The sequence below is a fragment of the Pelecanus crispus genome, chromosome 12 (assembly GCF_030463565.1).
Source record: "Pelecanus crispus isolate bPelCri1 chromosome 12, bPelCri1.pri, whole genome shotgun sequence".
Taxonomy (NCBI): domain Eukaryota; kingdom Metazoa; phylum Chordata; class Aves; order Pelecaniformes; family Pelecanidae; genus Pelecanus; species Pelecanus crispus.
The window spans coordinates 28,361,865-28,375,814 of NC_134654.1; the positions used below are offsets into that span (position 1 = coordinate 28,361,865).

General features: G+C 70.6%; 1 protein-coding gene across 1 annotated transcript; it reads left to right on the forward strand.

Annotated features, from left to right (window-relative positions):
* Positions 1-2,852: 2,852 nt before the first annotated feature.
* Positions 2,853-13,928, forward strand: AATK (apoptosis associated tyrosine kinase). The gene is given in 15 exon segments (XM_075719850.1): positions 2,853-2,978; positions 5,064-5,105; positions 5,432-5,573; positions 6,438-6,517; positions 6,653-6,771; positions 7,296-7,383; positions 7,596-7,729; positions 8,464-8,548; positions 9,281-9,444; positions 9,625-9,774; positions 9,879-11,856; positions 11,858-13,036; positions 13,177-13,324; positions 13,414-13,677; positions 13,900-13,928. Coding segments are annotated over 15 exon segments (4,647 nt in total). The 5' UTR covers positions 2,853-2,933.
* The last annotated feature ends 22 nt before the right edge of the window (positions 13,929-13,950 follow it).

Below are 13,950 nucleotides of genomic sequence, written 5' to 3' on the forward strand. Positions count from 1 at the left end.
GTCCTGGTGCTCCGTGCATCCCGGTGCTCCGTGCACCCCGGTGCTCCCCGTGCCCCGGTGCTCCCCGTGCCCCGGTGCTCCCTGCGCCCCGGTGCTCCTTGTGTCCTGGTGCTCCCCATGCCCCGGTGCTCCTTGTGTCCTGGTGCTCTGTGCACCCTGATGCTCCCTGCGCCCCGGTGCTCCTTGTGTCCTGGTGCTCCCCATGCCCCGGTGCTCCTTGTGTCCTGGTGCTCCGTGCACCCCGGTGCTCCCCATGCCCCGGTGCTCCCTGTGCCCCGGTGCTCCCCATGCCCTGGTGTTCCTTGCGTCCTGGTGCTCCCTGCGCCCCGGTGCTCTGGCAGCTGCTGCTGCAGGTGCGTTCGGTCTGGTTTTGGGAGCATTTGGCCTCTGAAATGATGCCGCATTTCCCATCACCACACCGAACGCCTGCGCTCTGCTTACGGGGAAGGGCAGCGCTTGCTTGCTCGGGCAGCCGGAGGGTGGCGGTGGGTTGTGGTGGTGGTGATGCCCCCGGCTCCCGGCGTGGCACCCTGCCCAGTCCGGGCTGGTCGTGGCTCCCAGGTCGCCCATTGTGCAGGTGGGGAGACTGAGGCAGGGCCAGCTGGACCCGACAGGCTCGCTGGTTTGGAGAGCCGTTCGTTTGCAAAGCCCTGGTTCCCGAGCCGCGGCCGAGGGGCGGCTCAGCTGACGGTCCCCATTGGAAAGGCTTCTGTCGCCACGCTCCGCTCCCCGTTGACGTTCAAAAGGCTCTTTTCAGTGAGTCATTTTCTCTCTTGCTGTCCCACTATCCAGGGAAAATGGTGACATTCGCGGTACAAAGTGTGTTCACCATGGAAACCAGCTGAAAGGAGGGGGAACGCCACCCCCAGCTCCTCCCAGGTTCGGCTTTGCATCCATGAGCCTTAGAAGATGGCTCTTGAGCTCCTTCGCCAGCGCTGGCAAAGAGTTTGGCATGGCCCGGGCTGCGCCAAAGCACGCGGGGCCAGCGCATCCGCTCGCCACCGTGCCGGGAGCCAGGGTGCTCTGTGCTCGCGCTGTGCGGTGCCGGGCAGTGCCTTCCCCCAGACCCTCTGTGCCCTTCAGGTGCCTTTCTCAAGGACACACAGGAGCTGGCAGCGCGGTGTTGAGCCCCAGCGTGGGCGGCGGCAGAGGGGCAGCACGGTCGGGGCTCAGGGCCGGTGATGGGGCCATGCACCCGTGGTCCATGTGCGGGAGCCGCGTGTGCACCGCGAGCATCACCGAGGGGCTCGGCACCGCGCTCGGCGGCCTGGGCAAGGACTGTGGGCACTGGACCAGGGTTTGGGCCGGGGGGTACGGCGCAGCGGGGCCGTGGGTTGGCGCAGGGCACCCGTCCCAGCCCTGATGTCCCATGGGGAGGGCACCGCGCTGGGCACTGCGGGGCGGCGTGCGGGTCCCCGGCAAGGCCAGCTCCGCTGGCAGCACCGTGGCCTTCCGGCTTCCTCCCACCACAATCGCGCCGGTTGTTTGGGCAGGCTCCGGGCAGAATAGTAATGTGGCAGCTGCAGCCGGTGGCGGGGGCCTGGCAGGGACTGGCAGCTGGGCCGTGGCTGCCACCGCCGCCACCGTGCTCCCTGCCGCCCCGAGGGGACATGCGGCCAAGGCGCGGGCTGGAGCGGGGCGGTGGGTGCCAGATTTGGGGTGCGCTGGTGCCTGGAGGGTGTGGTGCCCAGCTGAGAGCACCAGCATCCCCATCCCCGTGCCTGGTGGCCTGGGGTCCGGAGCCGGTGCGGGGCAGGAGCTGCGGCTGCGGTTTGCCCAGCAGTGCTTGCAGGCGGGATGGCGCGGGGCGATGGCAGAGCTGTGGGTGTCGCGGGAGCAGGGCTGGGGGCTCCCGGCAGCACCGGCAGGTCTCCGGCAGACCCTTCCCCTGGGGGACCGCAGCTCCGGGCTCTGCGGACAGGACGGGGCAAGAGCCAGCGCTGCCTGGGCGCTGGGGACCCGCTTCCCGTCCTCCCAGCTCCCGCGGGCGCAGCGGCCGGCCTCGGGATGCCGCCTCGCCCGGGGCTGCTGCTGCTGTTGCCGGACCCGCCGGAGGGCAAACCAGGGCTTGGCTGGCCGGGGGGTGCCGGGGACCCCGAGCCGGTGCAGCTCCCCCCTCCATGGGGTGTCATTGCCACCCTGCATCCGCAGGGACCCCCTCCATTGCCACCCTGCATCTGCGGGGACCCCTTCCATTGCCACCCTGCATCCGCGGGGACCCCCTCCATTGCCACCCTGCATCCGCGGGGACCCCCTCCATTGCCACCCTGCATCCACGGGGACCCCCTCCGTTGCCACCCTGCATCCGCAGGGACCCCCTCCATTGCCACCCTGCATCCGCGGGGACCCCCTCCATTGCCACCCTGCATCCGCGGGGACCCCCTCCATTGCCACCCTGCATCCGCGGGGACCCCCTCCATTGCCACCCTGCATCTGCGGGGACCCCCTCCGTTGCCACCCTGCATCCGCGGGGACCCCCTCCATTGCCACCCTGCATCTGCGGGGACCCCCTCCATTGCCACCCTGCATCCGCGGGGACCCCCTCCATTGCCACCCTGCATCTGCGGGGACCCCCTCCATTGCCACCCTGCATCCGTGGGGACTGTGCCCCGCTCCGTGCAGGCTGCCGGCAGGCTCCTGCCTCGGCTCTGGGGTCCCTCCCGGGCTCCCCACCCGCGATCTGAGCCAGCAAAGGGGTGCCGGGACCCCTGCTCCCCCCAGAGCACTCCCCGCCCCCCCGATGTGCCCCTGCATCCCGTGACGCAGGACCCCCGGCACAGCCTCATCCCCTCCCCGGTCCCCCCCTGCCCCTGCCCTGAGCCCCAGCCCCTCCTGTCCCCGCAGACGGCACCCCCCTTAGCGAGCTCTCCTGGTCCTCCTCGCTGGCTGTCGTGGCCGTTTCCTTTTCGGGGCTCTTCACCTTCATCTTCCTCATGCTGGCCTGCCTGTGCTGCAAGAAGGGCGACATCGGCTTCAAGGTGAGCTGGGGCGCGGGGCGGGCGGCGGGCGGGGGTCCCCCCAGGCCCAGGCTTGCCCCGGGATCCCCCGCTGCTGCCGGTGCAGGATGCGGCCCGGCTCGGGACAGCGTTGCTCGGGGCGGGGGGGAGCTCAGCACCCCCTGCCTGCTAGGGTGCTGCCAGGGCTCAGCATCGCTGTGGGCCGAATCCTGACCCAGCCAGGATCCCCGCTCTGCACAGAGCCCGGATCCGTGGGGCTCAGCGTCACTGGGGGTCGTATCCTGACCCAGCCAAGCTCCCGGCTCTGCAGAGCCCGGATCCGTGGGGCTCAGCGTCACTGGGGGTCATATCCTGACCTGTCTGGGCTCTCGGCTCTGCAGAGCTGGGATCTGTGGGGCTCAGCATCACTGGGGGTCGTATCCTGACCCAGCCAAGCTCCCAGCTCTGCACAGTTGGGATCTATGGGGCTCAGCATCACTGGGGGTTGTATCCTGACCCAGCCAAGCTCCCGGCTCTGCACAGCTGGGATCTGTGGGGCTCAGCATCACTGGGGGTCGTATCCTGACCCAGCCAAGCTCCCGGCTCTGCACAGCTGGGATGTATGGGGCTCAGCATCACTGGGGGTTGTATCCTGACCCAGCCAAGCTCCCGGCTCTGCACAGCTGGGATCTGTGGGGCTCAGCATCACTGGGGGTCATATCCTGACCCAGCCAAGCTCCCGGCTCTGCACAGCTGGGATGTATGGGTCTCAGCATCACTGGGGGTTGTATCCTGACCCAGCCAAGCTCCCGGCTCTGCAGAGCCCGGATCCGTGGGGCTCAGCGTCACTGGGGGTCATATCCTGACCCAGCCAAGCTCCTGGCTCTGCACAGCTGGGATCTGTGGGGCTCAGCATCCCTGCGGGCCGTATCCTGACCCAGCTGAGCTCTCAGCTCTGCAGAGCCTGGATCTGTGGGGCTCAGCATCCCTGCGGGCCGTATCCTGACCCATGCTGGCTCCCAGCTCCATGCGGGACCAGGCCACGGCATGGTTAAGGGCCACGGCGGTCCCACCCGCACGCCCCCGGGGGTGGGAGGCACCCTGACCTCACAGGCACAGAATGTGCCGAGAAACGTTTTTTCCCTAATTGCTGGGATTTTTGTGGAGGCTTGCGGCGCCCGCGGCGGGAGGGGGTCAGGCGGGGGGACCCACGCCGGGCCCTTGTGTACCCGTCCCACAGCGGCCGCTGCACCTCGCTGGGCGGGAGGGGAGCAGGGGGCCCCCTGCACCCCCGCCGTGGCTGTAGATCTATAGATACAGAGATATATATATATAGGGCTGCTGCCCGGGGCCCGCCGTGCATGGAGTGAGGGGGGGCAGCGGCATGAGGCTGGGGCTGGCAGGGACCAGGAGAGGGATAAGGGTAGGGACAGGGACAGGGATAAGGGCAGGGACAGGGACAGGGATAAAGGCAGGGACAGGGACAGGGACAGGGACAAGGGCAGGGACAGGGACAGGGATAAGGGCAGGGACAGGGACAGGGATAAAGGCAGGGACAGGGACAGGGACAGGGACAAGGGCAGGGACAGGGACAGGGACAGGGATAAGGGCAGGGATAGGGATGGGAAAAGGGCAGGGATAGGGACGGGAAAAGGGCAGGGATAAGGGCAGGGACAGGGATAAGGACAGGGACAGGGACAAGGGCAGGGACAGGGACAGGGATAACGGCAGGAACAGGGGCAGGGACAGGGACAGGGACAAGGGCAGGGACAGGGATAACGGCAGGGACAGGGACAAAGATAAGTGCAGGGACCGGGACAGGGATAAGGGCAGCAACAGGGATAAGGGCAGGGATAGGGATAAGGGCAAGGGCAGGGTCAGGGGCAAGGGCAGGGACAGGGATAAGGGCAGGGACAGGTACAAAGATAACAGCAGGGACCGGGACAGGGATAAGGGCAGGGACAGGGATAAGGGCAAGGACAGGGTCAGGGGCAAGGGCAGGGACAGGAATAAGGGCAGGGACAGGGACAGGGACAGGGACAGGGACAGGGTCAGGGTCAGGGGCAGGGGCAGGGGCAAGGGCAGGGGCAGGGCAGGATGCTCACCATCACCTACCTGCTCGCCCAGGCGGCTTTCGGTAGCCGGGGGCTGGCTGGGCGGCACAGCCAGGTAATGGGATGGGGTGCCAGGGGCGGGGAGTGGGTGCCTGCCCCAGGGCCATCCCTGTGACCAACCCCATGACCATCCCCGTGGCAGCGGGGTGCGGGCAGAGCTGTGATTTCGGGGTCCCCATGGCGGTGGGGTGCAGACAGGGCTGTGCGGCAGTGGGGGGTGGGGGGGCTGTGATTTCGGGGTCCCCGTAGCGTGGGTGAGCCCGTCGGGGCGGCGGGCAGAGGGGCGTGCCGGGGCGGGCTGTGCCGGCAGCAGGGAACCCGCAGGGTCAGTGGTCTCTGCTCGGTGTGTGCCCCCCACCCCCCACGCCCCCCCCGGCCCAGGAGTTTGAGAACGCCGAGGGGGACGACTACGTGACGGAGCTCTCGGCCCAGGGCTCGCCTGCCCCGCAGCATGGCCCCGAGGTCTACGTCCTGCCCCTCACCAAGGTCTCCCTGCCCATGGCCAAGCAGCCGGGGCGCTCAGGTAAGCCGGGGCGAGGGCAGGCGCCAGTCCACATGGGACCCCCCCCCGTTGCGGGGGTCCCGCAGCAGCGGGGCGAGGTGGGGATGGTGGGTGTCCCCTGCTAAGGAGGGACGGCTCCAGCGGTGGCTTCAGCAGGAGCAGCTCCCGGGGAGGGGGACAGGGGGGCTGTGGTCCATGGGGATCGCTGCCGCTGTCCCGCCGTGCGAGGGTCCCCGGTGGCCCGTCCCCAGCCCCGTGCATGGCACCAGCCCGGGTGGGACGGGACACGGGTGGCCCGAACTGTGACACCCGCGAGCCCCGGTCCCGCGTAAACAAGCCCGCGAGTGGGAGAGGAATGTGGGGGGCACCCGGCCACGGCCCCCTCCCGCCCAGCGTCACTCCCCGGCCGGGAGAATGGCAGCAGTGTCGGGGGGCCGGCGGGTGCGAGGCGGGCGGCGCAGCCCAACAATGGCCCCATTGCTGCTCGCCCTTGGCATGGGGTGCCCGAGGGGCAGGACCTGCGCCGGGGGGGGCCGGGAAGGGGCTAAATGCCAGAGCTGCCGCTGGGCTCGGCTGTGCTCTCCCTGGTCCCTGCGGAGGAGAAGGGGCAGGGAGCCAGCTCACGGCTGCCACCCGATTTGGGGACGCCGGTACCCCGCACCCCCCAGCCGGCGCGGCTGTGGGAGGATGCCTGGGCAGGAGGATGCCCTGGCTGCAGGGTGCCTGGGGATGGCTGCCGTGGGGGCTGCTCCGGAGCACCCCGGGGCGGTGCAGGGCCTGGCACCGGCTGGCACGGTGGGGATGCCAGGGCTGTGCCGGGACCGGCGGGTAACGCGGGCGGGCGGGCAGGAGGGCACGCGGGCAGCTGGATGCGCTCTGTTACAGTGCAGCTCCTCAAATCGGCGGACCTGGGGCGGCAGAGCCTGCTCTACCTGAAGGAGATCGGGCATGGCTGGTTCGGCAAGGTGAGTGCCAGGGGTGGGGTCCCCCCGCCGACACCCCGATGCTGGCCGCGGGGCCCGGGCCGTGCAAGACGGGGATTGGGGTGAGGACGGGGCGCACGGTGAGGATGGAGGGGACGAGCCTGTCCCTTTCCCCAGGTGTTCCTGGGGGAGGTGAACTCGGGCATCAGCAGCACCCAGGTGGTGGTGAAGGAGCTGAAGGCGAGCGCCAGCGTGCAGGACCAGATGCAGTTCCTGGAGGAAGCGCAGCCCTACAGGTACATCTGGGGTGACTCCGCGGTGCCGCTGCTGCACCGGGCGCAGCCGGGAGCGGGGATGCTGTTGGATGGCGCCTGGTCGCCTCCGTGCCACGTTTGGCTGCCGAGCAGAGCCGTGGCTGCCCCGTGGAGGTGCCCGGCCGAGCTCTCCGGGCGGCACGGCTCTGTCTTGGCCCCATCGCCTGTCTGCCTGGGGCTCATTGCGGCAGGACAAGGGCCGTGCCGGGAGCCGCTGGCTGCGGCGTGGGGGCCGCAGGCTGCAGTGAGGTCATGGGCAGAGTGGGGACAAGGGGGGCCCGCGGAGCTGCTCCCTGCCCTGGCAGAGCTGAACAAATGTCCCTTTGTGGCGTGTCCCAGGGTGCTGGGACGTGCTGGTACCCGCTCCCGGCACTCCCGGCAGCCCCCGCGCTGGCCCTCAGTGCAGCAGCAGAGGAGGCAGGGAGATGGTTCCCAGGGGGCTGCCGCCATCCCCGCGCCCCAGCCGGCGTGGTGCCAACGTGCCCCTGTCGCTCTGCCCCGCACAGAGCCCTCCAGCACACCAACCTGCTGCAGTGCCTGGCCCAGTGCGCCGAGGTCACCCCATACCTGCTGGTGATGGAGTTCTGCCCGCTGGTGAGTCCCGCGCGTGTCCCCCCCGCTGCGTCCCGTCCCACTCCCCGAGGTGCTGCCGTGGGGCGAGTTTTGGCCGTGCGGTGTCGCGGAGGGGATTGCAGGGCTGCAGGCAAGGCAGGGCAGGGTGCATGGCAGCGCGCTGCCTTGCTGGCCACGGCTGAGCCCCCGGTGAGCCGAGCGCCGTGGAGCGTGACAGTGGCACTGCCCTGCAGGGTGACCTGAAGGGGTACCTGCGGAGCTGCCGGGGGGCCGAGGCCATGACGCCGGACCCGCTGACCCTGCAGAGGATGGCGTGCGAGGTGGCCTGCGGCGTCCTGCACCTGCACAGGAACAACTACATCCACAGGTAGGCTGGCCTGATGCCCCGGGGCGGGGCTGGGGAGGAATTGGAGGGTCCGGCCACGTGCGGTCCCCAGGATGCCGGCGTTCCCGCCCCACCGCTGCTCCTCCTGCCCAACAATATCCTGGTGCTGAGTGAGTTGCAGATGGAGACTCCAGCATCAGTGATTTTGTTGAGGAGGGGGGTGCGCTGCCGTCGGGGGCCACTGGACCTTCCCCACCCGAGCCGGGCTCTGTGGGTGGGTCCCCCTGAAGGTGCCCAACGCTGTGGTCGGGGGGATGTGGGGTCCCTGGCTGTGCCAGAGAGGGACTTTCCTACAGGCATCCCGGCCTCGGTGGGCCCTGCTGCACCGGGGGTCTCGTGTGTGCCCCGTCTGCATGACCCCTCCATGGCTGGAGCAGCTGCCCGGGAGCCCGGCCCTGTGCCAGGGCTCACGTTGCCCGGGGACACCGGCTTTCTGCTTGGCTCAGCGCGTGACGGATGGATGGATGGACGGAGGCGCAGCTGGAGCCGTGCAGGCATTCCTGCTGTGCATTTGGTGGCTGGTTATTGGCACGCCCGGTGCTCGGCAGTGAGAGCACTGGCCCCGATGCTGCACAGCCGTCTCGCTCCCACCGCCAGCCCGCCGGCCACGGCACTGCCCGGGGGGGGTCCCCAAGCACAGACCCTCGGCCCCTGGGCAGTGGGTGCCCCCCTGTCCCCCCACGGCAGCGGTGACAGCACCGGGGTTTGCTTGGCAGCGACCTGGCTCTGCGGAACTGCCTGCTCACCGCCGACCTGACCGTCAAAATCGGAGACTACGGGCTCTCGCACTGCAAGTACAAAGTAAGGCTGGTTTGGGGGAGGAGGTGGGGGGGCTGCGCACCGGGACCCCGCGGCACGCACACGTACACACGCACACGGACACGGCACCGAGCCCTGCACCCCGCCCTCCACGCACACATCTCCCCTCCCCAGCCGTGCCGGGGCAGCACCCTGTCCCCCGGGCTTTGCTCGGCAGCGGTGGGGTGCTCCCCGGCAGACCACCCTACAAGGGACCACCCCCTGTGCCCCGGGACCAGGTTTTCCCCCCCAGGCTTGTCCCTGCCAGCCGGCAGCTCCCTCTGAGCACAAAGGGGGGGGTTGCTCCCCCCCGAGCACCCTGGCCCCCTGCCCAGCAGAGTGCAATGCAGCCGGGGCTCCCTGCTACTGCCTGGGCTGGCCGGGACGTGCCCCTCTGCCAGGGCCAGGTCCCTGCAGGCAGCTGCCAGCGCGTCGGCCTGGGCACTGTCCGTCTGTCCTGCTCGCGGCTGTGTCCTGCGGCTCTTGGCAGGGCTGAGATTTGCAGCCAGGGAGCGGCGGGGGGGTGGCGGAGGAGGCTGTGGGGCTGTGGGGGGCTCAGGATGGGGAGACGGGGGGAGCAGGCAGAGGGGGCTGGGAGCGTGCAGGGAGCAGAGCACAAACCGGGGGCGATCGGGGACCTGGGGTGCAGCGATGGGGTGGCTGGGGGGGGCGGCGGCGGGGCCAGGAGGGGGGGACACAGCTCTTGCCGCGGTGTGGCCGGTCCCTTACACGTAGGTTTGACGTTCTCTTCTCGTACTGACCCTGCATACTTGGCAGGATGACTACTTCGTGACGGCCGACCAGCTGTGGGTGCCGCTGCGCTGGATCGCGCCCGAGCTCATCGACGAAGTGCACGGCAACCTGCTCATCGTGGACCAGACCAAGTCCAGCAACGTCTGGTGAGCGGGGGTCTGGGGGGGGCTGCAGCTGGGCACGGCACAGGCTGGCGGCCGGGGGGGTGCGGAGGGAGGTGTCTGGCACGAGGGCAGCACCAGCGGCATGCGTCAGGGTGGATTGTTTTTGGAGCGGTAGCGGGGTGGGGGTCTCCCCGTGCCCCCAGCATCCCACCCTGCCCGCAGGTCGCTGGGCGTCACCATTTGGGAGCTGTTTGAGCTGGGCAGCCAGCCCTACGACCACTACTCCGACCGGCAAGTCCTCGCCTACGCCATCAAGGAGCAGCAGCTCAAGCTGCCCAAGCCCCAGCTGAAGCTGTCGCTGTCGGAGCGCTGGTGAGGACCCGGGCCGGGCTGCGGCTGCATCCTGCCCCTTCCCTCTCTCCCTGTCCCCAGGCGGGCAGGGGGCTGGGGCTGACCCCTGCCCCTCGCCGCGGCAGGTACGAGGTGATGCAGTTCTGCTGGCTGCAGCCGGAGCAGCGCCCGACGGCGGAGGAGGTACACCTCCTGCTCTCCTACCTCTGCGCCAAAGGGGCGACGGAGGCGGAGGAGGAGTTTGAGAAGCGCTGGAACTCCATGAAGCCCAACGGCAGCGCCAGCGCCAGCCACCACGGTGCCGAGCTTTCCTCCTTCCCGCTGCTGGAGCAGTTCTCGGCCGACGGCTTCCCCTCGGACGGCGACGACATCCTCACCGTCATGGAGACCAGCCACGGCCTCAATTTTGAGTACAAGTGGGAGCACACCAAGACCGAGCACTTCCAGGCGCCCCTGGGGTCCCTGAGCCCCAGCAGTGCCGCCCGCTACCACGACCTCTACTACCCAGCCACGACCGCGGGGCGCCTGAGCCTGGGGGTCTCGCCCTCCTGCTACGAGTGCAAGCCGCCGGGCTGCCCCGGCCTGCCAGCTCCCGGCGTGGTGCCCATCCTGGGCGCCCACAGCCCCTCGCTCGGCAGCGAGTACTACATCCGCATCGAGGGGCCCGGGGAAGGCAGTGCCGAGCTGGACTACGCCATGTGCGCCTACAGCCCGGCGGGCGAGCGGGGGTCCCCGCGCCCCCCGTCCTGCTGGAGAGCCCAGGGTGCCCGCGGCAGCGCCTACGACTCCGACAGCAGCCCCACCGTCTCCCTCAGCATGGAGCCGCTGCTGGGCCACGCGCCGGCGGGCGAGGGCTCCTGGGAGTGCGCCGAGTACTACCCCTACCCCTGCCCGGGCCAGGAGCCACGGGGCTACGAGCCGTCCCCCAGCCGCGGGGCCGAGGGCTACCTGTTGGAGGATGAGCCCACCCAGCCGGGCAGCCAGGACTGGCCCGTCCCCAGCTTCCAGCCCAGCATCTTCACCGACCCGCTGGGCATCTCCCCGTCGGTGAACTGCGCCTACAGCCCCCGGGCGTACGGGGAGCCGCCGGCAGCCCCGCCAAGCAGGCGTCTGTCGGGGCAGAGCGGGGTCCGTCCGGATTGCGTGGCGCTGGAGCTGGGCGAGGACAGCCCCCCCGGAGCCCCTCGCCCGCAGGGCGTGAGCCCCCCGGCTCAGCGGCATCCCTGGGCCTCCAACAGCTCCTCCAACAACAACATCGGCAGCGGCAGCCCGCCATCCCGCGAGCCCCCGGCCGGCGACAGCTGGTGCTACCGCCGCATGATCACCTTCCGGGGGCTGATGGCCAAGCCGCTGGGCACCGTGCCACGCGGCCAGCCCCAGCTCGGGGGGTCCCCGCCGGGCCACGACTTCCGCCGCCCGTGGCAGGATCAGCCCCCCGGCACGGCCGGCGGCTCCTCCTCCCTGTGCCGCTCGCCCTCCCCGCGGCGCCAGGCCTGGCACGGCCGTGACTCATCAACCTCCGGCCGCTCGCAGGCAGCAGCGCTGGCTGGCAGCCCCGGCACACCATGGGGCCCCGGCACGGCCCTGCCAGCTGGAGTGGGGGCCCAGCACGATGCCCGCCCAGACGAGAGCGCGGAGGGGAGCAGCCCTGCCCGCAGCCCCCCGTCCCACGCCACAGCTGCGCCGGGGCTGGAGGAAGCCGCCCCCGTGGCCGGCACCGCCGCCCCGAACCCCATCCCCGCTGCTGAGCCCGGCATAGACGGCACCCAGCCCGTGCCAGAGGCCTCCGAGGCGCCCGTGCCGGTGCCTGGGGAGGCTGCGGCTGAGACCGTGGCGTCTGCCGCTGGTGACGCAGACCGGACGCCGGACAAGACCTTCTCCAGCACCAGCTTCCCCAGCGCAGACGAGGGGAGCGATGAGGACACGGCGGAGCTGACCTCCGGCGTCTTCACCGACTTCTCTGGGGACTACATGGAGCGGGTGGAGGCGGCCCCAGCGTTCAAGTCCCTGCAGAAGCAGGTGGGGACACCGGACTCGCTGGAGTCGCTGGACATCCCCTCCACAGCCAGCTCCTGCGAGGTCTTCAGCCCCACCGCCTTCGCGCCCCGCCGGCCAGCCCAAGGCCCTCGACAGCGGCTACGACACCGAGAACAACGAGTCCCCCGAGTTTGTCCTCAAAGAGCCCCACGAGCCCCGAGAGCCGGAGGCCTTCAGCCAGCTGGGGAAGCCACCCCCGGGGCTGCCGGGGGGCGAGGGTGAGGGTCTGGCCTCCGAAACGCGGCTCTCCACTTCCCTCGGGGCCGAGCTGCACAGCCTCGCCGAGAAGAACCCCTACCGCGACTCTGCCTACTTCTCCGACTACGACGCCGAGGCCGAGCGCGGTGCCAAGGACGAGGAGGACAGTGACGGGTCCCGGACCCCAGAGGCAGAGGAGGGTCCCCGGCCCACCACGCAGGACCTGGGGCAAGCCCCCGTGCCGGGAGAGGACCCGCTGCACCCCCCGGGGGCACCTGGCAGCCCCCCGGCAGCGCCCGGCATTGCGGTGGCAGTGGACGTTGCAGCAGCGGGGGTTTCAGCGGGGGACTGGAGGGGGGCAGAGGCCGGGAGTGGCCCAGCAAGCCCCACAGGGCAGGGGTCTGGCACCGATTGGCGACCTGCCGGCACGGGGCCGGTGCCGGGCAGCTCCCGGCACGCTGACGGAGATGCTTGTCCCCCGGGCTCTGCGCCGCCCAAGACTTTCTTCTTGACCCTGGTGCCGGCAAGCCCCGGGGACCCGGCGTCCGTCGGAGGGATCCGCGTGCCCGAGGGGGTCCCCGGACTCGGGGGAGCCGCGGCCGGGGGCGAACAGACTGAGCCCCTCACGCCAGGGCAACCGGGGCTGCTCCCGGAGGGGACTGGGGTGGGCGATGCGCCGGGGGGTCCCAGCACGGTGCTACCGGCGGGCGAGTCAGCCCCGGGTCTCTCCCCACTCCCGTCTGCCCGGGAGCTGCGTCCGGCCGCCCCCGAGCGCCGCGAGGAGCCGGAGGAGGAGGAGGAGGACACGGAGGACAGCGACGAGTCCGACGAGGAACTGCGCTGCTACAACATCCAGGAGCAGAGCGAGGAGAGCGAGGAGGAGCCGGCGGCCGTGCCCATCGTGGTGGCCGAGAGCCAGAGCAGCAGGAACCTGCGCAGCCTCCTCAAGATGCCCAGCCTGCTCTCCGAGGCCTTCTGCGAGGACCTGGAGCGCAAGAAGAAGGCCGTCTCCTTCTACGACGATGTTACCATCTACCTCTTCGACCAGGTGGGCGGCCGTGGGGCGGGCAGCGCTGGGCGCTGGGCACGGCCCCCACGGCGTTTTTGGATGCTGGGGACCAGTGGTGGGAGCCGTCCCCAGGCATGCCTCCAGCGAGGGTCCCTTCCCGCCTGTCTCCCCTTGTGCAGGAAAGCCCCACGCGGGAGCTGGCTGAGCAGAGCTTCCCGGAGTCTCCCCAGCCTTCGGGGCAGCCCCCCGCCGGCGGCAGCCCCCCCAGCCCAGCGGACAGGCTCGGCGCCTCGGATGACTCCTCGGACGGCAATGCCTCGGAAGAGAGTAAGGGGCCGGGGGGGCGGCGGGGGCCATGGCGGGGCGGGCTGGGGTGACCCCCGCGGTGGGCTCAGCCCCCTCGCTCCATGTCGCAGGCGGCGGCTTTGAGTGGGACGACGACTTTCCGCTCATGCCGGTGAAGCCGTCGCTGATGTCCTCGCTGACGGGGACGCCGGCGGAGCCCGACCCGGCCGTGCCCGTGCTGCCTGCGCTGCCTGCGCTGCCTGCACTGCCTGCACTGGTGCCAGTGCAGAAGCAGGTGCTGCCCATCCAGTTCTCCCGGTTCACGGTCTCGCCCGCCCCGGTGTCCCGGTTCTCCATCACCCATGTCTCCGACTCGGACATGGACTCCATAGGAGGTGAGTCCCCCCACACGCCGCTCTGCAGGCAGCCGGGACCCCCCCACCACCACCCGCGGGGGTCCGGAGATCTGCCGTCCCCCGGTGCCAGCTGCGGTGGGAGCCGGGGGTGCGCGGGACGCCCTGCCCGTGTGCCCCATGGGGACAGTCACCCCCTCCGAAGGGATGGGTGTCCCGCTGGCACACCAGCACCCGCTCACACTGCTTCTCTGCTCATTGCAGGCAGCAGCGAAGACGGCGACCGGGAGTGAGCCAGCCGGGACGCCGGCCGGG